Source organism: Misgurnus anguillicaudatus, chromosome 24, assembly GCF_027580225.2.
Source record: "Misgurnus anguillicaudatus chromosome 24, ASM2758022v2, whole genome shotgun sequence".
NCBI classification, from domain to species: Eukaryota; Metazoa; Chordata; class Actinopteri; order Cypriniformes; family Cobitidae; genus Misgurnus; species Misgurnus anguillicaudatus.
In genome coordinates, this window is record NC_073360.2 from 10,363,268 (window position 1) to 10,387,532 (window position 24,265).

Sequence of the window (24,265 nt, forward strand, 5' to 3'; positions counted from 1 at the left end):
TCAGCAGTGTTTAAAATAATAAAATTAAAAAATTTTAAATAAAATAAATTATGTAGGGAGAGTAATTGATTCATTTATGAAGAGAGTGTGCTTCAAAAGATTTATATCCTGCTAAATGTCACTGTCCCACCAGTGGGATGCCTACAATTACTTCAGTGTTTTGCATATGAATTCTTAACCCATGACAAACTGTATATCAATGGAAAGCTCTGAGAGTGTAGTTTTCATTTGTGATCATCATTTTGGGAAAAGATTAACATAGTGCGAGTCATTTTGTAAAAGGTCACGGGCCCTCGAGCGGGCCCACGTTATTTTTACATATTTATAACACTAATACCCTATCCTAAACCTAAAAATCTTGACAAACTATATATCTTTGGAAAGCTCTAGGAGTGTAGTTTTCAAATTTCACCACAATTTTTGGAAAATTATGACATAGTTAGAGTCAGTTTCTAAAACGTCACGGGCCACAGGTGGACCCAATTTGTTTTTACATATATATAGCACTATTACCCTGTTCTAAACCTAAAAAATCTTGTCAAACTATATATCTTTGAAAAGCTCTTAGAGTGTAGTTTTCATATTTCATCACACTTTTGAGAAAGAAATGACGTAGTGAGAGTCAATTTAAGGTCACAGGCCAACATAGGCCCAATTTGTTTTCACATATTTCTAACACTAAACCCCTACTCTAAACCTAAAAAATCTTGATAAACTATGCATCACTGGAAAGCTCTCAGAATGTAGTTTTCATATTTCAAGGTCATCTAATGATAGAAATAATGTAGTGACAGTTTTTAGTTACATGACCCCACCCAATTAATATGTTATTGCATTATTTTTAATTATTAAAATAAATTTAAACTGCTATAACAATTTTTCTGTTAAATATTTTCACCTTCAGAAACATCAGTGAAAAAACTTACATTGTCTTCTTTAAAACAAGACCAAGATTAGGCTTCCAGACCAAAAAATGCCAGAGTTATATGAATTTAAAGCAGCACTAACTTTTCACCCAGGGTAAGTGGTTAAATCAATTTAATTTAAACAATTGAAAATTTACGATTAACTAAGTATAATAGTAAACCTTAATTGTTCAAAACAAAAACACATGATCAGTAATGTGACAACGCCATCTATTGGTCAAAAGGGATGAACACTGTAAGCTTTTCCTTTGTTGTTTTTTTTACATAAATGGTATACTATATACAGTACATTTTGTTTGTTTATTTATTTATTTATTTATTTATTGGTTTGTTTGTTACTGTTGTCATTTATGTGGAAACCCTTTCATGTTTATTTAGTGAGTTATGCATAAGTAATTTTATACTTCAAGATCAAACATTCTCAGAATAATACATAGAGTTAATTAACTGTTTAATTGTGACATGAGACTTCAGTTTATATTCATATTCACATGTTCCCAACTATCCTACGCAGTGCGCGTAGAACTACAAATCCCAGAAAACCTTGCGTTTGATCGAGGTTAGCACCAACATCAAAACTAGACTTAAATAGATGATTCGACTTAAATTATTATTTGTGTCACTAAAAATCAGAGCATACAACTTTTATCTCCCCGAGCTCGTAGCGCGATACATCTGAACTACATATCCCACAATGCATTTCTCTGCTCGTGTTTTTCGGGCTCGGCTTCCACTGGGGAAGCAGCATGATGTCATTGTAAAAACGAAGGAAACTCTGCGATCATTGTGCAACACAGGAGCCGAAAATCTGACGAGATTGCTGGCGTTGCAAGAGTGCCAGTGTCGTTTAGACTCCCAGAAGAAAAGACTGAATGCATTGGATATAATAAAAGCAGCGGGGTAAATCCCCTGTGATTGGTAAGTGTAAATATGATTTAATGTGACCTTTAATGTACAGGAGCTTGTGCAGAGCATCCTGCTAGCTAACTAACTAACGGTATACGACTGCTGTTATTTATCAGGCATATATTAAAATCTGTTTACATGAGCAGTTATCACCACTGAGACGTTTATTTTGTAGACAAATGGGATAGGCCACATCTGTCGATTTCTTTCATGTCAAAGTATATATTGCGTAGCAGAAGTCCTATCCTATGTTCTTATTGCTTATAGTATAAAAGATCTGCATTTAATTTACTGTAGGTAGATGTCATACATGCAATACTTATTTTTACTATTTTCATAACATATTTAGATAAAAAAATATATTATTTGCAATCCACATATTCCTGAAACATGAATGGCAATGCTGTCCTTTATAATGAATAGTAAAATTGCTTCAACATGCTGATTTCAAGAGTAAAGTCTGTTGTATTATGCTTTTACATATTCAGTGAGACTAAAACCCCATTTTGTTTATTGTGTATTGTGCAAAACATTGATCTTGTAATTGGCAAGCCTGTAAAGTAACAGAAATAAATATTAAATAGTAGCTGGGAATTGCTTTGGGAGTTTCTGTAAATTATTTGGACTTTTAGTCAATCCAAACAGCTAGAAATGTGAGAGTGAATTTCGTAATAAATGTAAATAACCGTGCATTACTGATGTCATGGTTGTGTAGTGATTGTTAATTTCTGCCTTCGTTTAATTTATTGCGGCATCTAATTGCATTAATATTTCATTGTTTTATTGTTTTCTAATTTTTCTGAGTTTGACTTTTCCACCACATTTAATCAGCTGTTGAAAGCATATTTGCCTGTGTGTGTATGTGTTGACAGGCCTATGGGAGTTTTTCTTTATTCATTGTGCATTTATTGCAGTCCTCACAGCATCTTACCACAGGCCTTGGCAACTGCAGCCTTTCAGCCCATGCATAGCAGTTTCTCCTATAGCAACACCACAGACACAAGCACAGTAAATGTGCCATGTAAAATACACAGGGACTGTTGATTAAATAATGCATGGTTAAATCAGAGTCCCTAGAGACATCAGGGGCCCGTTTTAGAAAGGAGGTTAAAACTCTGAATATGTTAACTCTAAAATGAGGGAAAGTCTGGGTTTTCCGTTTCAGAATAGAAAGTATGTCAAACCCGTGACAGTGAGGTGTGTCAAGGCATTTGTAAATAAGTAACAGTGTTTATGTCATTAGTTCATTCATTTATTGCGCACATTATCATTATGTAGCCTACACTAAAACATTTTTAGCAGTCTTTAAGTTATAATCAAATTGCCAGTTCAAGTCATTTTAACTTACTACTCTATATATTTTATATATTACAATACAATGTCAACAAAACATTTTAAAACAGTTAACTGAAATGACTTTGATATACTTAGATTAGGTGCATCTGAATGAACATAACGTTCTATCTGACGTGATGTGATTGCTGTTGCGATACTCAAACATAAATGGGTTTTTAGATCATGCATCTTGAATGAGCGTTTTTAATTCATATAAATTCATAAGAAAAAATCTGACCTGAATATAACAAGATTCATAAAAATAATTTGTCAGCAGTCTACCACTGCTTATGCAGCCCACCAGATGGCGCTCCAGGGACCACTAGTGAGTTTCTAGTATGCCTAATGCTGCGTTTACACCAGTTGCGTTTGAGGCGTCAAAATCGTGTCTATCGCACCTAGTTTGCCGCTTGAACAGTTTGAATGCATTTGCGCGTGAAGAGCGAAGTAGACGCGCGTCAGAGGCAAAATCCGCTTCTTGTGGGAGGGGCAAGTGCTATGCGGTTGTCTGTTTGCAAGATGGCTGATGTTGATTGCATTTATCGAGAGAGTTACCGGTTTGTTGTCACCTAAAACGATAAACATCATGTGACTCAAAAGTGAAATGTGTATATACAACTTACCAGGTTGCCCAATGTCCTCACTGACACTCTTCCAAGCGAGATCCTTTTTATTCCTGTCTCTATAAAAATAAGACTTGTGTTGTATAGCTTCGGGTGACTGCTTACGGACAATATCAAGCGTTCCTTCAGGTTGAATGAGTGACTCCGGGCGGGGCTTCCGCCACAGCAGCAAGCAGGCTCCTGATTGGTTAACGTGGCGTGAAATTCCTCCAAAGGTCAAATTTTTTAACTCGGGCGTCAGCCGCTAATTCGCGTTAAACACAAAATGCACAATGAGGCGGAATCGCATCTACCGTGACAGGCCAAACGGCTCATTCGCGACGCAAGACCTCCAGACGCGTGTCAACGCGTCTTCACATTGACTTAAAATTGAAATCAATCGCGCTTCACGCCTCTACCGAGGCTGGTGTAAACGCAGCTTAAGGCAATGTTTACACGCGGGCGGCTATTTTCATAAACGGATATTTCAACCTCTCCGGTTTCGAAAATAATATCGTGCACACATGTCAGTTTTCGGAAAAGTGTTCATTTACATGTACCCATGCATATATGCCGTCAAGAGCCCACGTAACCAAATCACCGGCGGCACTGGTGGTGATGCGGACTGGTTCTTTGTGTTGGAGGGAGGAGTTGTTGCAGTAGGTGTTCGATGAGATCAAAGTACTGTGAGAGCGATTCGAAATTAGACCTATGTGTGATTTCTCAACTAGCCTGTTGTGATCATGGAAGCGTTCAGAGTAGCAGTCACATAGGTCGCACTTTTGACGTAGGTGTGAGCTCTGGCGCATACTGTGACATTGGCCGCCTAAACATCCGTTTGTCTCGGTTTACATGCAAGCGTGCAAATGAAGGTTTTCAAAATATCCAATTTGGCTGGAGTTTTTAGAAAGAAACAGTTTCAGAACCAAATCTATGTTTACGTGTAAACGAAGGGCCCAAACGAAGGTAAATGTCTTCGTTTTTCAAAATAACCATTTACGTGTAAACATAACCTAAGACCTTAAAGGCGCTCTAAGAGAATCTGCGAGACGTCACTTTTTGTTGATGTTTGGAAACAGTTCAAACAAACGGAGTGTAGCTAACTCCTCCCCCTCCCTTCCCTGCTTTCATGAACGCGCCCAACCCCCACAAAGCAAAACAAAAAAATGTGTTAAAATTAAATAAATGATTAAATGAAAAACCTCATATAAACGAAATGATCAAACGAAAAACATTACATTAAATCAAAGAAATAAATCACAAACTAAAATATTAATTTAGACAAATAGCCAAACGAAAAAATATAATAGTCTACTGCCTTCACTTTAAGCCAACTTTTATATTAATACTAGAACTATTCTGAATCAGAACAAAACAAATGCTGGCTGGCTGAACATATTTTTAATTAAAGCTATATATCCAATGCTGCATTCACTTTAAGAAAAATGAGCTTTTGCAGGCAGGTGCCAAGCACATGCGCTGAATTTCTATCCGCTCTTGTCCTGAGAGTGTGCACGCAATTTATATCTCTTCAATCACTTCCATGCAATTGTTCTATATTTCCCGAAGTGTGTATGCGCTCTGACTGCGTCCTCTATTCATTCGCAAATCCATCAGCTCTCGCGGGCTCTCTGGAATGTGGGGCTTTGGTCCGAAACGCTCCGCTGATCACGCGCGCATCAAATGGTCTCTGTGCGTTGCGCTTGGTGCAGAGTGCTCATGGAAGTTGTAGTTTCCCAGTGTCGCATTGCGTATTGTTTATCATATCGCATTACTTTTAAGAAAACTACAATTAAAAAATTATATTCAACCTGACAAAGTGGCTAGTTGGATTGGCTGTCTTACCCGCCACATCCGAAATCTACCCGCATTTGGCGGGTTGGCAGGTGTTAATGTCAAGCCCTGTATATAAATGTTTGTGAAAGTACTAGACAACAACACAAATGCAAACGAATGCAAAATATGTTAAGAAACAATTTAAGTCCCCCTCTGTTTTCTCACAGTGGTTTGGTCCGGAGTCTGACGAGTTGTGACTCGTAACTGAGCGATAGTGGAGCGTTTTCGGAGCGAGAGAAAATCACAACGCTCCGACATTTAAAAAAAACGCTCCTCGCTCCTGGCAAAATTACGCCACTCCACTCCTCGCTCCGCTCCCACTCCGCACCGCTCACATACTCTGGTGTGTATGTTTTTAGGATCGCCCTGAAACTGATCTCTAACCGAAGTCCTTTACAAAAATGTAATTATCTCTCAGCTTTTTGCTCAAAATTTGCTATTTTTGAAGAAACATACCCATATCTGAGAGGTGATTAAAAGAGAAAAAATGAAGGTAGAATGTAACCTTTTTGTTTGAAAGCAGAGGGTCTGTTCTTTCATTTGATATATTGTATGTTTATATACACTAGTCAACATTTGAAGTGGATCAAAACCTTTAATAAAAGTTTACATAAAACCAATCCATAATACCTATTCTTGTCTTAGGACAACTTTGATAAACCTTTTTGATCCACTTCAAATGTTGACTTGTATATTTAAGAAGAACATTTTCATTAAACTTTTGTGAAAATCATAAAAAAGCTGGCGCTGACTGGCAACTTTTTTTAAAAATGCTGGCGGGGTAAGAGTTAATTAAACGGTTAAATACATGCATGTTTTCATAGTCACTTAATCGTGTTAAATAAATATGACAAATAACCATGATTATGACAAATAACCGTGATTATGATTTTTACCAAAATAACTGTGATTATGATTTTGCCCATAATCGAGCAGCCCTAGCCTTTATTTGATTCTTTTTTTGATATATTTCAATATTCATCCTTAAGTGACTATCAACCTTTGTGACCGTGCTCAGTTGCCTTTACGTTTTTTTTTTTTTACAAATTCATTCATCAGAGTTGCTGGTCTAATGGGTAGTGATGTGTGCAGTGGTCAGGGCAGACATACGTTTGGTGACCTGAGTTCAAATAATGGCTTGGCCTCGGCGTATTTTGATTATATTTTTAATGTAAACACCTTTTGTAAAGTCAGGTAGCCTTTAATGCCCAAGTCTTATTTCATTTTTAGCTGCTGTCGTGTTCCTTTTGTCCATGGGATTGTACCTGCATGAAAATTAATTTTAGGTTCAATAACCTGCAGTCCTCAGTTTATTTACATCTGATACTTTAACCCCGATGAAATTTTTTATTTTGTAGTTTTAGTAGTGAAAGTATCCAGACCTCTTTCTCACATCCTGTTGCCATGGTGAATTGTAATATCGGGCTCCATTGAGGATGGCTTTTCATAGTGGTTGTTCACGTGCTTATCGCAGAGTCAGCCTACTTCGAGTCGATGAGTATCCCATTCAAGTTTTAACTCGGAGTTGGTTAAACCTTTTTACTGAAATGGGCCCCAGGTGTAGTTTGTAATCTCTTTTAATGAATACACATGTAGAGCAAGAAGTTCAATAGGGACTGTTTTATTAAAGAGCACCTATTGTCCAATTCACGATTTTACATTTCCTTTGTTGTGTAAGTGTGTATTAGTACATCTTAACGATATGCAAAAGGTACAAACTCTGAACTAAACGATGATGCGAGTTATCATCTCCAACGTAAATCTCTTTTCTTTGACTACAACAAACACACGGATTGTAGGCAACAGTTTACTTCCTTGGATTGGTGACGCAGACAAGACCGACATTATCATAATTCCTCACGCTTCTGACTCACAGCTTGTAAGTTAACTCCTATTAGCATTGCATTGTGAGCGAATCTTTCAGACATGGTAAGGAGTGTCACATTTATGGCTGATATCAGAGGTATTCAGGCCAATCACAATGTACAGATTAGCTGGCCAATCAGGGACACAGCGCTTTTTAATCTGTGTGTTTCAGGAAGCGAGTGAAATCTGAAGCTACAAAAATGTATGATATGTGGAAAATAATGTGTTTAAACCATAAATCACGTGAACATATTGTATTATACCAAATACACAAAATAACATTGTTTTTTAGCAATGAAATAGGTGGTCTTTAATAGGGCTGGGTATTGTTAGGAATTTCACAATTCGATTCGATTCCGATTCTTGAGGCTTCGATTCAATTCGATTCGATTCAATTCGATATTGATTTGTTTGCTTCAATATCGATTCAATAATAAGTAGATACACAAGTAATTAAGTACCTGAGTAGCCTATATATTAATTTTAGCTTTTGGTGCAGACTTGAACGGAGTGCAGCTGCTGTTTGCCATCTTGCTGTTTGTACAACGCTGACCGCTCTCACTAGAGCAGGGCTATTCAGTTAGTTTGTCATGAGGGCCAGTTCATGAAAAGCATCTCATAATGGGCCGAAGATATATCAGTGCTTATGACTACATTTTCCTATATTTAAACTGCATAACAACAAAATCAGTGCATTGTACAATAGTTTTTTTCTACAAACATGTATTTTCAAACTGCATACAACAAAATTAGTGCAGTGTAAGATGTCCAAGTAGGCTTTTTCTACATCCAGACATGTTCATATGTTGTATTTTAAAACTGCATAACAACATAAGTGCACTGTAAGATGCTTTAATTTACATTCAAAGGGGTAAATAAGAGCCACACTCATTGAGAATTTAACTTATTTACTAACTTTAGTACACATAACAAAAAAGTTTACAATATGTAACATAACATTGTTTTATGCTGTTTTTGTCAAAGCGAATTATTTCACTACCCCTATTTAAACTACAACAGCCATCTTAATAATTGGCAAACATTAGTCTAGCTTCTAATAAGAGAAATTATACTTTTAGATTTCTCTAGAGCAGTAAAATCAGGGGTATGTTTGTCAGTAGATACGCGTTCAGTGGTGCAGGTGTTGGGCTGCTGTTACTAATCGTTTCAATGCGTTTCCTTTATTAAGACATCTAATGTCAGTGGATAAGCAAGTCATCATTGAGCCGACATATCAAACAACAACTGTCGGAAAAGGCGGTTTTGTAAGATGGAAATACAAGAAGTTAAAACAGCCATAGAGTCAGTGGTCTCACCATTCAGTCATCGCGTCTTGATATGCGGGCGCGAGCGGCTCGCGTTGGACCAAAGCGCATATAAACACGTGACACAGCTGCTCGCGCCGGTCACGTGACTCGCGCTCTGCATCTCATGCTGTAACAGATGCACGCTCATCAACTCGTAACTGTAGGGCCCGTTGTCCAACAACATTTATTTTAATTCTACATTTATTTATTCTAGAGATGTCTTTTTCACAGACTACATAAAGGGCCGGATCAAATTACCTCGGGGAGCGTGCGCTAGAGTGTTGCCCACCCACAGCTCCGCCACTGGCCGGTAGGCTGAATCGATTCATAGAATTTGATGAATCGATATTGAATTGAGGAACAAATAATTGCAATGCATTGATGAATCGATATTTTTACCCAGCCCTAGTCTTTAATATAGATGAAATGCAAAGTTAATGTAGCTTTGTTTGCAGGAGAGATGTTTGGTCATTCGTAGGTTGCACACCGGTTCTTAACAACTCCCACACCTGTCTCTCTCTCTCTCTCTCTCTCTCTCTCTCTCTCTCTCTCTCTCTCTCTCTCTCTCTCTCTCTCACTCTCGTCCTCTAGCGTTGGTGAGCATGGAGGATTATGACTTTTTATTCAAAATTGTGCTGATAGGAAATGCAGGAGTGGGGAAAACCTGCCTCGTCCGACGCTTCACTCAGGTCTGTGCTATAATTCATAATTTCATTTCTTTCAACAAACATTTGTCATTGTTCAAACAAATTCACACAAATTCAATATATTTGGGGTTATTTTAATTCTCTGAGCAGGAGCAAGGGACACGGTTTGGCTAGAAATTAAAATTCTGGGATGTTTTCTCACCCTGCTGTCCTTCCAAACCTGAATCATTATTTTAATTTGTGGCATTCAAAAATAGAAGTTCTAAACACTGCGTTGGCCACTTTTTGCGTGTAGTGACAATGAATGGGGATTGAAATACAAAAGGAAAAAGCATCATAAAAGTTTTTCATAAGACAGTTCATACATGTAAATGTTAGATTGGTGCACCTTATTCCTACAGTATGTAAAGGTTCAATTGAGGTTGACAGTAAATAATGTACTTTTATCAGCCATGTTGAATTTAAAGGGACATTCCAATTTTTTGAAAATATGCTCATTTTCCAGCTCCACTAGAGGCTGTTTACAGTTGGCATTAAAGGCAGGATAGGCAGAAAAATATCTAAAAAAAAACCTTTATTACAAATTTGTTTAAACTGTCTTTATATACCAATACATAAGTAAAATGTAATTGCTCTGAAAAAGAGAGTATAAAACTCGAGTGTCTGTAGACCTCTCACGACTGTTTTAAACACAGCTCATTTTTCCATTCACTCCACCCCTCCCCTTCTGGGTTTCTTTTAAAGCCACGCCCCCAAAACACATAAACGCTGACCGGCTCTGCTGGGAGAAGCATTTACCTGAGACGAGCGGAGATGAAGGATCGCAGTGCATGTAGTAACATCATGTCACAATCACATGTAATAATACACCTAACTTTATCACTAGGAATATAAACAAATAGGATGCCTTTTAGTACTCACTATTAAGCTAGCATATCGATACTGGTAAAGTTTAAAATATATTTTGTTTGATTCGGTAACAAACAAGCTAGTTATATTTATAAGACAAAGCTAAACACAGATTGCATTGATACAAGTTTTTTTATTACCATCAGTTACACTGTGATGAAGATGAATTTCGTTGAAGATTCATAACATTTAAGGTGTTTTGCATGTAAGAGTTTCCGTGATGAAAGCATTGTTGACTCTGATGAGGACTACACTCCGGATACAATACCGCTACCACATTGTAGACTCAAGGAAAAGCTACGCGATATTTACTCTCGTTTGATTTCTTCGTTTATTCCTTTGTTTGCCTTCGCTGACTGGATATGCAGGTACTGTGAGTTGTGAATGCTCTTTCTCTGCCGTACTTTTGCTCTTCCTAGAGTGCCTCTTGCACGTTCAAATCAATCGGGTGTGCGCATTTGTGGGCAGATCCAGTAGCAACAGGGGTGGTGCCATGGTCGCGAGAGAGAGTGATAGTCCCGCAAGCCAATCATTTGTTTCGTCCCGAATGGAAATAATGAGCTGTGTTCAAAACAGTCGCGAGAGGTCTACAGAGACTCGAGTTTTATACTCTCTTTTTCAGAGTACTTACATTTTAATTATGTATTGGTATATAAAGACAGTTTAAACATATTAGTAAAAAAGTTTTTTAGATAATTCCTGCCTATCCTGCATTTAACATGCGTTTTCATAGATCGGATCACAAGTGGACGACGTTAATGTCAGGTGTAAACGCCCATTTATCTAATCTGAGGCACTGAGCACAATGTTTTACGTATTTTCTGACTTCTGGTGTGAAAACACGGTGTACAGCGCTATTTTTAGCCTTTCATTGATAAAACTAAAGCTGCTGATCTCCGCAGTTTTATTTTGCAAGCGAGTGAAGGTTGCCCGAACCTATTTCATCAATTGCGCCGAAAATTCAGAGAAAGCTCTTACATATAAATGTACAAAACACTGTGCAGCATGTTTACTTACTACACAAGCAGCGAACTCCGATATAGTATTAGTTTGCATCCATATAAACTCATCATTACTCCTGCTCGCATTTAAATGACAGCGGAGAGACTCGCCCACCGTCTCGACAGACCACCCCCTCACAGTATTAGGAACAGAAGCGGTCAAAAGTGGACAAAAGAGACGGATTTAAATACCAGGTGTAAACGTGATGTGTCTCTCTCGTCCACTTGTGATCTGATCAATGAAAACGCATCTTAAAACCAAGTGTAAACAGCCCCATAAAGTTCCGAAATTTTATTAATGATATTACGCAGTGCCCCGAAAAAAGTACCCTGCTATTAAAAGTTATTAAAAGTTGGTTTTTTTTGATAATTTTCTAGGGCCTGTTCCCTCCTGGACAAGGTGCGACCATAGGAGTCGACTTCATGATCAAAACTGTTGAAATAAAAGGAGTTAAAGTAAAGGTAGTAAATTCACTACATCATTATATGGTACTATATCATTTTATTGTAATTTTTTTTCAAATTGCACACCGTTTTGTAATATAAACTTATGTTGACTTTTGTTATTGTGTGTTTTTTATGTCTAATATTTTTCCTGTTGTATATTAATTTGCATTTTCAGTGTCTTTTATAATTTATTGTTTCTCATGCTCTTTTAATCCTTTTTTGTCAAGAGTAATGGACAGATAGTCTCATGGCCAGCAGGTTGTGATTGAGGTGACCTTGAGCAAGGCATCTTTGCACACAGTGTGTGTGTGTGTGTGTGTGTGTGTGTGTGTGTGTGTGTGTGTGTGTGTGTGTGTGTGTGTGTGTTCACTACTCAATGGGATGTGTTAAATGCAGAAGTCACCTATTCCAAGTATAGGTTACCATGCCTTGGCCACTGTGTCACTTTCACTTCACTTTTGCTTCACTTTCACTGAGTTTAACCATCTATGGATGTATTGAACCATCTCTAGATGCTATTTGTACATGCAACCGCAATACAGTGTAGTATTTCATATCATCTTTACAAAAATCTACTGTTGTGTAGTATAAACCAACAGCTGATAGACTGCTGAGATGCATTGTGAAAGTATATTCACTTCTTATAGCCTGTGCCTGGGCATCTATAGGCAGCTTTGGGCATTTTTCCACATCTCAGTCCACTTTTGGAAATAAAGTGAGGTTGAAACTCTGCTTGTATTGGGTTCTGCAAAACTGCTAGATTGATTTCAGGGATCATTTGATTCGTTCATCTCCCCGCAGCTCCAGATCTGGGACACAGCCGGGCAGGAGAGGTTTCGCTCCATAACCCAGAGCTACTACCGCAGTGCCAACGCCCTCATCCTCACCTATGACATCACCTGCGAGGATTCCTTCCGGTGCCTTCCTGAGTGGCTGAGGGAGATTGAGCAGTATGCCAACAACCAAGTGGTGACAATCTTAGTAGGTTAGTGTTAATTTAAAATGCTTCCAAAATAAAAAAATTATTCAAGTAGACAGGTGGTTTAAGGATTAGTCCATTTTCTTAAAAACAATTTAGATAACATGACCGGACGAAGACGAGAAGTTGTGGTTTAAAAGTGCGTATTTTTGATTTTTCTTGCCAAAGGTGACGGTCGTTTCGCTAGATGGGACCCTTGTGCCTCGTGTGGGATCTTTTAGAGTCCTTTGAAACTCTGTTGAAACTGCAATTTTAAACTGCATTAAAACTGTTAAGTGTTGGGGTCCATTAAAGTCCATTAAAATGAGAAAATCCTGGAATGTTTTCCTCAAAAAACATAATTTCTTCTCGACTGAACAAAGAAAGACATCGGCATTTTGGATGACATGGTGGTGAGTAAATTATCTAGATTTTTTTTTGGGAAAATGGACTAATCCTTTAAGATCAATAGCGTACACATTTTGTCATCTGGTGAAGATCACGCATACTTAAGATGTTAGCTACCTATCAGTTTAACTACAATACACAATAGAGCACAGGTTTATTTTAGTACAAAAGCACAGTTAACTTAATATTTATTGATAGACATGTTAAAGTAAGCATGCATTTTGCAGAAAGTAACAAAAATGACTGTTAATACTTCTTACCTTTATTTATTGGATTTCATAAATATCAGTCAAGGTTTGCAGTCTTTTGTGTTGTCTTTACAGTTTAGGTGCTTTACAATTGCTTTTCTAAAATGGCAGCAACAGTAATATGAAAAAAGATGCACCATAAAGGTGTTCCATAAAAAATATTTTAATAATACAAATTTTTTAAATAAATGATTTTTCCTCCAAGTAATGTAGTTCCTGATTCTCACTATAGGCTCTTTATGTCCATCAACCTAGTGTGATCACAGACATTATGTAAACAATAAGGTACTCGAGGCTGTGCTGTAGCTGTATCATGGAGTAAGTCACGTCCGAAAGGCGTTATGAGGCATGATGCAAATCTGAGTCCTCGAGTGATACTTTGCATGCATAAATGCTGCGATAGCTTGAGCAAATCATGGCACAGTGATTGGATTAGACGAGTCCTTTCTCATGTATAATGTAATAATCCTCATGAATATTCCTCAAAAAACAATGACGTTAATGTGATTTCGGCAGACATGGCAGCACTCTGGAAAAACTTGGATTTATCTCACTGCTATGACGTGGCTTCAAACTGGAAGAACGAAATGGCCCCAATAAGCTAGAAAGAACCAGTTTTTACTTTATAATATAATTTGTGACAGCTATTACTGTTTTAAGTGATCAATCTCTTGATGAAGCCAATACGGAAGTGACTTAAACAGCAATTCATCGACTGGTCACTAGAGGCTGGCTCCAAAATGGAGTCAATTCCCATAGACCCCCATGTTAAATGCCCAACTTTACAGTAGAAAAGAATATTTTTACAGCCTGGTACAAAAAGTGATTTTAGTCTTTATAGCTAATTTTGCCCGTCATGACAACTGTGAGGGGGGGTGAATTTTTTTGTAACTCATCCGCTTAATTTATATTAAGCCTTAAAGTTCTGCATAATTAAGGGCGTGGCCACTTGAGTGACGGTTGAACAACCACTACGGTCACTGGAGTCAAGCTAGGCGGGCGTCGTTTCAGTAACCCGCCATCTCAGCCTTATCCACGTCCCACATCTTACCCATTTTTGGATATCCGCAAGTGACATGCGGCCAAGATGGCGATGGCAGGCACCACCTAATATTGGCTTTAAAAAAGCCAATTTTTTTTACAGTCTATGTCTGCAACACGTATATAACTATTAACATCTAAAAAATGTGTTGTGGGAATTCATGACCCTTTAACCCCTTCACTCGTGACTTATTCACAATACAGCACTAGCAGGGTTTCCTGCAGAAAATTTGTTAGTTAAGGTGGTAGGCAGTGGCGGCGCCAGGGAGGAGCTAGGTGGTGCTGTAGCTCCTGCTATAATATCCATAGCACCCGCCCAGCACCCCCAAGAAATGTCTGTAATTTTTTATATTTATATTTTAATGTCATGTTTGAATAGTGTTTTCATGTTGTTAAAAAAAGGGAATTAAATAATAATTTAAAAATATATATTTTTGTCTAAAATATCATGACGCCCAAACATGTGATCTTCTTTGGCCAATGGGTGCAGCGCCCGGTGAACTTTTGACCTTAACGCACGGCAGTTTGTTTTTGATAGCGAGTTTGGAAATTTAGCCAAGTAAAATACACCAAAATGGATACACCAAAAACTACCCGAGGAACAGCAGTGGACACACTAGGACCAGTTATCTGGCACTTTTGGCTATGAATACGAAGAGAACGAGGACCCTTGACTGCGTCAACATCATTGATGATGCTGTTTTGTTGTGAAGACGTCTACGATAAGTGCTTGATTTTCCTCTCTGTTGGCTATTACAAATTGAATTAATTTGGTGGTTAAAGCACAAATCTTGGCTCTGCATTGTTACATTTATAGGGTGCCCATACGTGTCATTCTTCCCGGACGCGTCATGTCCACGTTTCGCTGCGTCTTCGGGAAGTCGTATTTGTTGACCGCATACGCCATTCAGTTAAAAACATAAGATATACAATCGTAGTTTAATTCTTACCTTAAAATGTAACGGTTGCTTTTCTGTAATAATAATAATAATCCTCTATGACGTATGCGGCCGACAATTACGACTTCCAGAAGATGCACGCGAAATCCTGGACAGGACGTATCCGGGTCCGGTAAGAATGGCACGTATGGTCACCCTATGATGCTTCAACAATAGAAACAATGCTGATTCATCACTAGTGTTGATAACTGGCTGTGTGATTTCTTGATCTGAGCATTTTAAGCCGAAGCGTGCACAGTGTCTGTTGCTGCGTTTGCTGCCCCGTTGTGTTCAGGGCTAGACTGTGACAGAACTGTGAAATATTATTTTCAGAGGTTTACATTGGCAGGCTTATGTATGTTGTATCTATAGCCCTTGTGTTGAATACATTTACATAGTCGTGGAACGAGTATAGGATAGTAAATGCGGGTGTGTACGCGTGTATAAAGGGTGGTCCGATGCGACCTCCTTAATAAAACGCCCCAAAATTTAAAGCACCTTCTCTTAAGTGTTGAGCATCCCCATAGCACCTGCATCAGAAAATCTCTGGAGCCGCCACTGGTGGTAGGGTTGGGTGAGTGGGTGCGGGTGGGGCAGAGAGCATGGCAATCAAAGGGGCGGGGCGTATGCGTCATGATGAAAATTTAAATATTTTTATTTAAAACACTCAAATCAAACTTAATTTTGAAGGAAATATGACAGAAAATGAACACATACTAGATTATTAATGTATTAAATGTTTTAACAGATACCTCTAATGGGAATAGCTGCGTGAGGAAGTGGAAACTAAAGGGTTAATAAACACAAACTGAAGCAGATTTGTAGAACGTCAGGCAAACGATGATAGATGGCGCAAAAATTGTAAAAACTGATTATTTCCCACTATTATTTACATTATCTTAAAGGAGTGTAACTACTGTAGCATGTAAATAATGCACAATACAAATAATAAAGCAAAAAAATTTATCAACGCAACTTTCATGAAGTAAAAAGTCACTAAAAGTCTTCCTTCCGCTAGTGTTAATTTTGTCACTTTTAATTTAGTCTTAGTCTTGTGCAAAATGTCCTTGTTAGTTTTAGTTTTAGTCGACTAAAAGTCTCATCATTTTAGGGTGTTTTCATACCTAGTTTGTTTGAGCCCTTCAAACGCTCTCGGAGGAGTTTAGGGTGTATATGTGAACAAACCAAAGCCGTTTCTCAATATGCGTTCTTGTCTGTACTTGCGTTCTTGTGGACTTGTGAAACGTCATCAGTCGCGGCCCAAGTACTGTTCCAATTCAAAGTTCGCATCAAGCCCAAGTTCACATAAAATCCCCGGATGTGTTCTTGATCCGCCCATTTTATCGAGGATGCATCAGAGGAGACTTGTGTGGACTTATGACAGCGAAGTTTCCCAGAATGCATTTCGCGTCAGAAGTTCGTTCTTCCGAGTCTGAACTTGCAAGTTCGAACTACGAAGGACACAAGTCCGAGTTTGGCGTACTTGGTATTGAGAAACGGCTCAAGTGATCTCAGACCCCCCTAAAAGGACCCAAAAGTGAACCGAACTCAGACTACGTCCGAAGGTGGTCTGAGTACGGTTCGCTTTTGGGTTCTTTTGTGGTTCGATTTCTTTTTGAGATGTGAAATCAATGAAGTCCCGGTCCACTTTGAGTGTCGTTTCGACATTGTTTCAAAATGATGTCAGCGCTCGTCGCTCGTGTTCGCTATCTATGGGTGTTGTGTTCTTGCTCGATGTAGTTTCGTGCAGGAGTATAAGAAGAACCTGTACTAACTTGAGCAACAGGGCAGCGCAAACTCATTCAGAGTATTTTGAAGGCATAACTTAACGGCTGAATATTCTATCTCTAGTAGAGACGATTGTAGACGAAAATGAATAGACATTTTCTCTTAGTTTTTATTTCATGCAAGACATTTTAGTCTTGTCTTTTTTCGTCAACATAATGCATTTTTATTTAGTTTAAGTCAGCGTTTTTGGACATCTGTGCAGTCTCGTCATCGTCTCGTCTTAGTCATGGAAAAAAGGTCGTTGGCGAACATATTTAGTCTCATCTCGTCTGACGAAATTAAAACTACCTTTCGCTGGAAAAAAATAGTCCACGACCAACGTTGAACAACAACCAACATTGCTAAGGGTGCTGCGGTGTGATACACAGAATCATTGGGTGCAGCGGCAATAGCTTTATTGTAAATAATACACTGCTTTTGACCAATCAGAATCAAGGACCGGAACTAACCGTTTTATAAAACCCCATTAGATGCGGCTGATCTTATATTTTTATAATAACGATTTTTAAATGAAAGTCCCGCATACTGCAAAGAAAGATGTTTATTTTCTGAGCGATAAGATGTTTTCGTGTTGACTTTAAAGCACACTCAAGCTACTGTATAACCATTGATCAGAATATTATACACACTTACCTGTACAACTATCCTTGCAGCCACCCACAACACTTTAGCCCACGACTTAAAAACAGACCACTTAAATTTTCTTCAAATCTAAACAACTAGTTAATGGTCTGTATGGTGGTGTAGAAATAAAGTTTATCAGCCATGCATTTATGTATTTATCTAGAATAATGTTTTCATTGCACTCAGCAGTTTGCAGATGCAAGAAATCGTCCATCAATGGTAGTTTAATATTGCTTTTGAAGCTGTTAAATAAGCAAACAGCTTGCATTTGAACCATGAACAAACTGGGTTTTGATGGACAAACTGAATGCGCACACATATTTGATATTTGCTTGTCATCCAAACCTGTTGTTATTGTTTGCAGGGAATAAGATAGACCTGGCCGACAAGCGTGAAGTCCATCGGCAGCGAGCGGAGGAGTTTGCGGAGTCTCAGAGCATGTTGTATCTGGAGACCTCGGCCAAAGAGTCGGACAACGTGGAGAAGCTCTTCCTGGACCTGGCTTGCGAACTGATCCGCGAGGCCAAGCAAAACACGTTGGACAACAACGACTCCACCCCCATGCCCGGAGAAGGGAAAAACATCAATTATTTGAGTTGCTGCAGCAGCATGAACTAGTAGATTTGGCCACCCTTTCTGGCTCGAGGGGCGACACGGATTGCATACAAAGTGGTTGTATTGTCAGTGCAATGCAAACACTACAGTGGTTAGTCTTTTAAAGTCTACTACTTTACCCGTCCTCAAACCCTTGGGTATTTTAAACCGTACTCTGTACATTCGAGATCAGAATATGCTGCTTTCAATGAGGGCACTGAAGCTCTTGATGGTTTTATGATTTTAAACGGGAGAAAAATATCTTGTTACACAAAAAATGCCAGCTGACAGGTCAGGCAATGAGATTTTTTACACTTCTGTACAATGCAACAGTTGGGATTTTCCTTCTGACTTGTGAGCCAATGTATCTTATTATCCGTAGTATCCTTTATTATAGTTCAAAGCAAGTGCAGGTCTTCATTCTCAATCTTACCCGTTTTAAGGGACGGTTCACCCAAAAATGAAAATTCTGTCATCATTTGCTCACCCACTTTTTAATTCGACTCCTTTTATTGATTAAAACCCCAACAGCTCCTCGCAGTTCTTATTCACACTTTTGCTTATTCAAATGATTTGTTTACAAAACACAAACTAATGCCTGCATTTAAATACGCAGGTTCACAAATGAGGGCTATGATCGAGAGAAGATTTTCAATGAATAAAAATTTGCATTTCTTTCTGAATAAAATCAGCTATGCTGGTTTGGAATGACATAAGGGTGAGCAGTGCAGAAGTAACATTTTTCGGGTGAATTATTCCTTTAAAATGCATTGCCACATTGTTGAGGTGAACGCATTAATTATTCGCACAAAATGCACTTCCTTGCTCGTGATATCATGAGGTGGTACATGCATGCCCATTTATTTTAGCAAGCAGACACCCAGCTACCTTCAATAATATGATGATAGGATGATAATGAAAACGCCAACTTCTTTTAAATCTTTAATTTTATAAGTATATACATTCTGTTTAAAGGATTAGTCCATTTCCTTAAAAAATACATATGGTTTGCGTGCCACCATGTCATCCAGAATGTTGATGTCTTTCTTTGTTCAGTCGAGAAGAGGTTGTGTTTTTTGAGGAAAACATTGCAGGATTTTTCTCATTTTAATGGACTTTAATGGACCCCAACACTTAACAGTTTTAATGCAGTTTAAAATTGCAGTTTCGAAGGACTCTAGACGATCCCGGATGAGGCGTGGGGGTCTTGTCTGGCGAAACGATTGTCATTTTTGACTGGAAAAATAGAAAGTATGCACTTTTTGAACACAACTTCTCGTCTATCTCCGGTCCTGTGCTGCGCCAGCACGACCTCACGTAATACGTCATCACATCAAGAGGTCACGAATGACGTATCGAAACTACGCCCCAGTGTTTACAAGTGTGGAGAAAGAGGACCGTTCCGACGTTGTTGTATGTGGAATGATACTAATTAATGTCTTTGTGTCAGTTTATTATTTAAAATGGTCAGCAAATGTGCGTTTCATATTCTACATCATTACGCAATTGCGTGGGGTCGCGCTGGCGCGTCACATGACCGGAGATAGACGAGAAGTTTTGGTTTGAAGGTGCATATTTTTTGTCAAGGGTGACAGTCGTTTCGCTGGATGGGACCCTTGTGCCTTGTTTGGGATCGTTTAGAGTCCTTTGAAACTCAGTAAAAAAAAACTGTTAAGTGTTGAATTAGGTGTTAAGTGTTGGGGTCCATTAAAATGAGAGGGGTCCTGGAATGTTTTCCTCAAGAGGCGTGGTTTCTTCTTGACTGAACAAAGAAAGACATCAACATTTTGGATGACATGGTGGTGAGTAAATTATCTGGATTTTTTTTTTCAAGAAAATGGACTAATCCTTTAAAGCTTGCATGGAAGTTTGGTTGCTAATACTCAACAAATACTGTGTCATTTTGATAAACCATAGCAAAAACCCAATGTGCCTCTGTCATGTGTCCATCCTGTTGTCATATTGTAAATGGCAGTCTCATGAAAAACACATCTAGGCTGTATTAAAACGCAAAGCCTGTTTATATCATCCTTAAAGGGACAGTTCATTTTGATGAAAATTGGGCCATTATTAACTCACCCTTGTGATATTTCAGACCTATGTGACTTTTTATTTTGCATTTCTTTTAACATTCTACATTGCACTTACATATGTTTAGAAAACCAATGACATTTGGTATGGGTTTGGTTTATTCATTATAGCAAAACTTGTGTGCTATATTTGATTTAATGTAAACCTTGGGGTATTAGATTTTGTTTGGAGCAAATTTAATTGCATTGTGACATTATTTTCATTCCAGTTAAGCAGATTTTTCATTACGGATTTTTACTTTGGATTCTAGGATCATCCTGGACACCATTAAAATCAAATCATACTGATACAAACACTGTACAATTTAAAAAAAGAGTTTAAAAAAATAAGGTCACAGTGCAATAGGTTATGCAAAATGTTTTTTTTTGATTTGGGGTTTAACCCGAACAGGTGTTCACCCAGCCAGAGGTTTTTGGCATTTCATCTTTTTATGTATTTGCACATCCTAAAAGTGAACACCATGGTTTTTACTCCTTGTCCAATGGCATAGTACAATGTCTAAATACTTATTTCATTCCATATAGATAATGTTTTTCCCACAAGATTGCTCTGATTCATAGTTGGAGATACTCTGTCCTTTCACCTTTTGAAGTATTAGAACTGAAATGTTCACTGTAAAAATTCCTTGTTGGACATTTATGTTTTAAAATTTTTTAAGTTTAATCAACTTGAATTTTCAATTCATTCAACTTTCTTGACTCATAAGGAATTACGTTAAATTAGCTTAAGTTTTTCCAACTTTATTTTTATAATTTATAGCAACTCCTCAATAGTCAAGAAAGGTGAAATTACTTGTAATTTCAAGTTGACTAAACTTAAAAATTAAAGTGCAACAAGGATTTTTTAAACTGTACCAAGATGCTTCATATTAATTTAGTCTAGCTGTGTTATTGTAATAACCATAACAATGTTTAAAGCTTTTGGTACTTGAGAGGCAGAGAAAACTGTTTGTTTGTTTGTGTGTGTGTAAGTTCATGTATGAATAAGAGAAATATGTATTTGCTAGATGTCAATAGTGAATTCTTGCACAAATGGTTTTGATGTTTCAGTGGATCATTTTGAGGAACATGAGTTTTGTCATGGTGTGGTGTAGTATGATCCTGATTTCATTCGGCCTTTGTTTTGGATTTGTGTTGTGCATTTTATGACTTTTAACAGTTTGAACGTGTACCTCCAACCTTGGCTGTGTACCTCTGTCATTACGATGTAACTGTGAATCTATAGACTTTCAGTATTTTACCTGCTGCTAAATAGCATTTCGTGCATTTCATGCATTTTTGCTTTTTTGTGATGAATTTCCATATAGATTAAGGATGAAGTCTTGGTGAAATCTGTGATGATAATTCATTGATTTAGTTTAGTAAATTCATTCAACATAACAGCGAACCATATTTTCAGCCTGTTTTGGTTGTCATTGCCAATTGCTTTGCAGTAAAAAGCATTTTCTTCATATTTGCACATAGCTGCTTATCTGTAATATTAAGATTTTTTATTAACACATTTTATTTTCAAGTAATAACCTTTTGTAGTTTTGTATAAATTTTCTTTCTATGACGTGCCATGCACAGTATTGTCTCTTTCGGATATTTTTGACTTTGTTTTAATATCCATATTGTGTACCAGTGGCATTAGGATTATTTGTTTTCCATTTTAAGGACCCTGATTTTCAATATAGTAGTATTACTAAGTGCTTACTTATTCTGTATAGACATTATTATCGTCACCATTTCATTATATGAAGTACAATATATGTCAAGGGGTAACAATCCTTTGTGTAGTGAGGGCGAAAACTACCACCAGATTCTTATCCAAGTAATTACAACTGTACATTTGTTGTTTTTAGTGAGTGATGCATTAGATGTGTGTGATGTGTAATACCTCTCTCATGACTAAAGAGCTGAACACACAACTGCAGCAATTCAACACCTAAAGTAAGGTGTTTTGTTTAAGCAATTCTGTTTGTGTACCTTTTGTTTTAATTTTCAGTAGACTGTAAGTATACATTTCTTCAAATAAACATGGTATGACACTAATTATGTTGGCATTGTAAGTGCATAAGTATATTTTATGTTGCTTAAAATTCCCTTAAAAACAAAAATAATAAATGTTACAATTATTAAAAGTAAATATTATAATGAATTGAAAATAAATAAGCCCTTAAAAAGTTTATTTAAAAACAATTTATGATTATTTGTAGTTAGAAGATGACACTGTGATTTTGATACAGTACTCGGGTAGTTGTGCCAATAATTGTATTTGTCTTTTTATTTTTATTGTATATTCTGAACAAATACATTTTATGTTGCTAACACTTCACCTACAAAACTGTGCCAATAAGTGCACTTTTATTATATATTTAATTTATTTTATAAATTTCAGAACTGCTCTGTTTATTATTCTTCTTAAAAACACACTTAACATGCTTAAAAAAACTAATAAAAGTTTGCAAACACATCAGAAGTGGTACAAATTTAGAATTAGTTGTGGCAAAATGGCTCTAAAATAAAATAAGCATAAAGTAATTGTAATAATTATATAATTAAATAATTATACTATATATATATATATATATACAGTAGTGTGCAAAAGTCTTAGGCTATCACCACCAGACTTGTTGTTTTAGAGGTTTAAAGTCCATCCATATCTATTTTTCAATCAAATTTATAAAGATACAAACAGAAAATACAGGAAATTGTAAAAAAAATAAAAAAATTCAGGACTAAATGTCTTCTTTAGGCATCGTCGGTCTTGAGCGTTTTTGAGCAGAATGAAGTAAAAAAAACGAATTTCTTTAAAATAGTAGTGGAGAGGGGGTAGGATTAAATAAGCTTATGCTTATTCCTACTCCTTTTCGGACATGTGTAAGTTAAAATTGTTTTCTTGTTTTCCATTTTAAAAATAGAGAAAAGGGGAAAAAATGTATAATTATTATTATTATTATGATTGTTTGTTTTGTTTTACTTTTTTTTTGCATGTTCGAAATAAAATCCATTCATTCATTCATTCAAAATTAGAAATTAGGATTTAATTTAATTTCAATTTTATAGGTTTAAGAGATCCTGCAGTTTTCTCCTATTGCTCAAGTGGGAGGGGATTTTACCTTAAAACTATGGAGGACGAAAAATGACTTAAATGTATATAAATAAATGAATGAATAAATGCATTAATAAATAAATGTAGAAATACAGAAATAACTAAATTCATAAATGCAGGAATAAATAAGCAATTAATTAAATGCATAAATAAATAAATAATTGTAGAAATACATAAATAAATAAATGACTAAATAAATAAATGCATAAATAAATGTAGAAATACAGAAATAAATGTAGAAATACAGAAATAAATAAATGAATAAATGCAGAAATAAATAAGTAATTAATTTACTAAATAAATAAATGCATAAATAAATGTAGAAATACAGAAATAAATGTAGAAATACAGAAATAAATAAATGAATAAATGCAGAAATAAATAAGTAATTAATTAAATGCAGAAATAAATGCAGACATAAACAAATAAATATATTGTTTTGTCAAAAGTATCAACTTTTAATTGTATTATTTTTGCACCACTACATTTATTTCTACACTTGTTTATGTATTTCTACATTTATTTATTTATATATTTATTCATTTATATACACTTAAGTCATTTTTCATCCTCCATAAAAAATTGACACATTAGTTTACAGTTTTATACGGTTTTTAATACTATATACACATTTCTTGTATTTTCTGGATGTATTCTATTAAAGAGATTGAGAAACAATTATATATGATCACTTTAACAT

The 24,265-nt window shown here is 36.6% G+C and overlaps 1 protein-coding gene across 1 annotated transcript; it reads left to right on the top strand.

The window, feature by feature from the left end:
- The first annotated feature begins 1,628 nt into the window (after window positions 1-1,628).
- On the top strand, window positions 1,629-22,505 carry rab30 (RAB30, member RAS oncogene family). The gene is made up of 5 exons (XM_055195953.2): window positions 1,629-1,844; window positions 9,370-9,467; window positions 11,714-11,797; window positions 12,584-12,767; window positions 18,152-22,505. The coding sequence occupies exons 2-5, from the start codon at window positions 9,381-9,383 to the stop codon at window positions 18,403-18,405; spliced, it is 609 nt and encodes a 202-aa protein (XP_055051928.1). The 5' UTR covers window positions 1,629-1,844; window positions 9,370-9,380; the 3' UTR covers window positions 18,406-22,505.
- The last annotated feature ends 1,760 nt before the right edge of the window (window positions 22,506-24,265 follow it).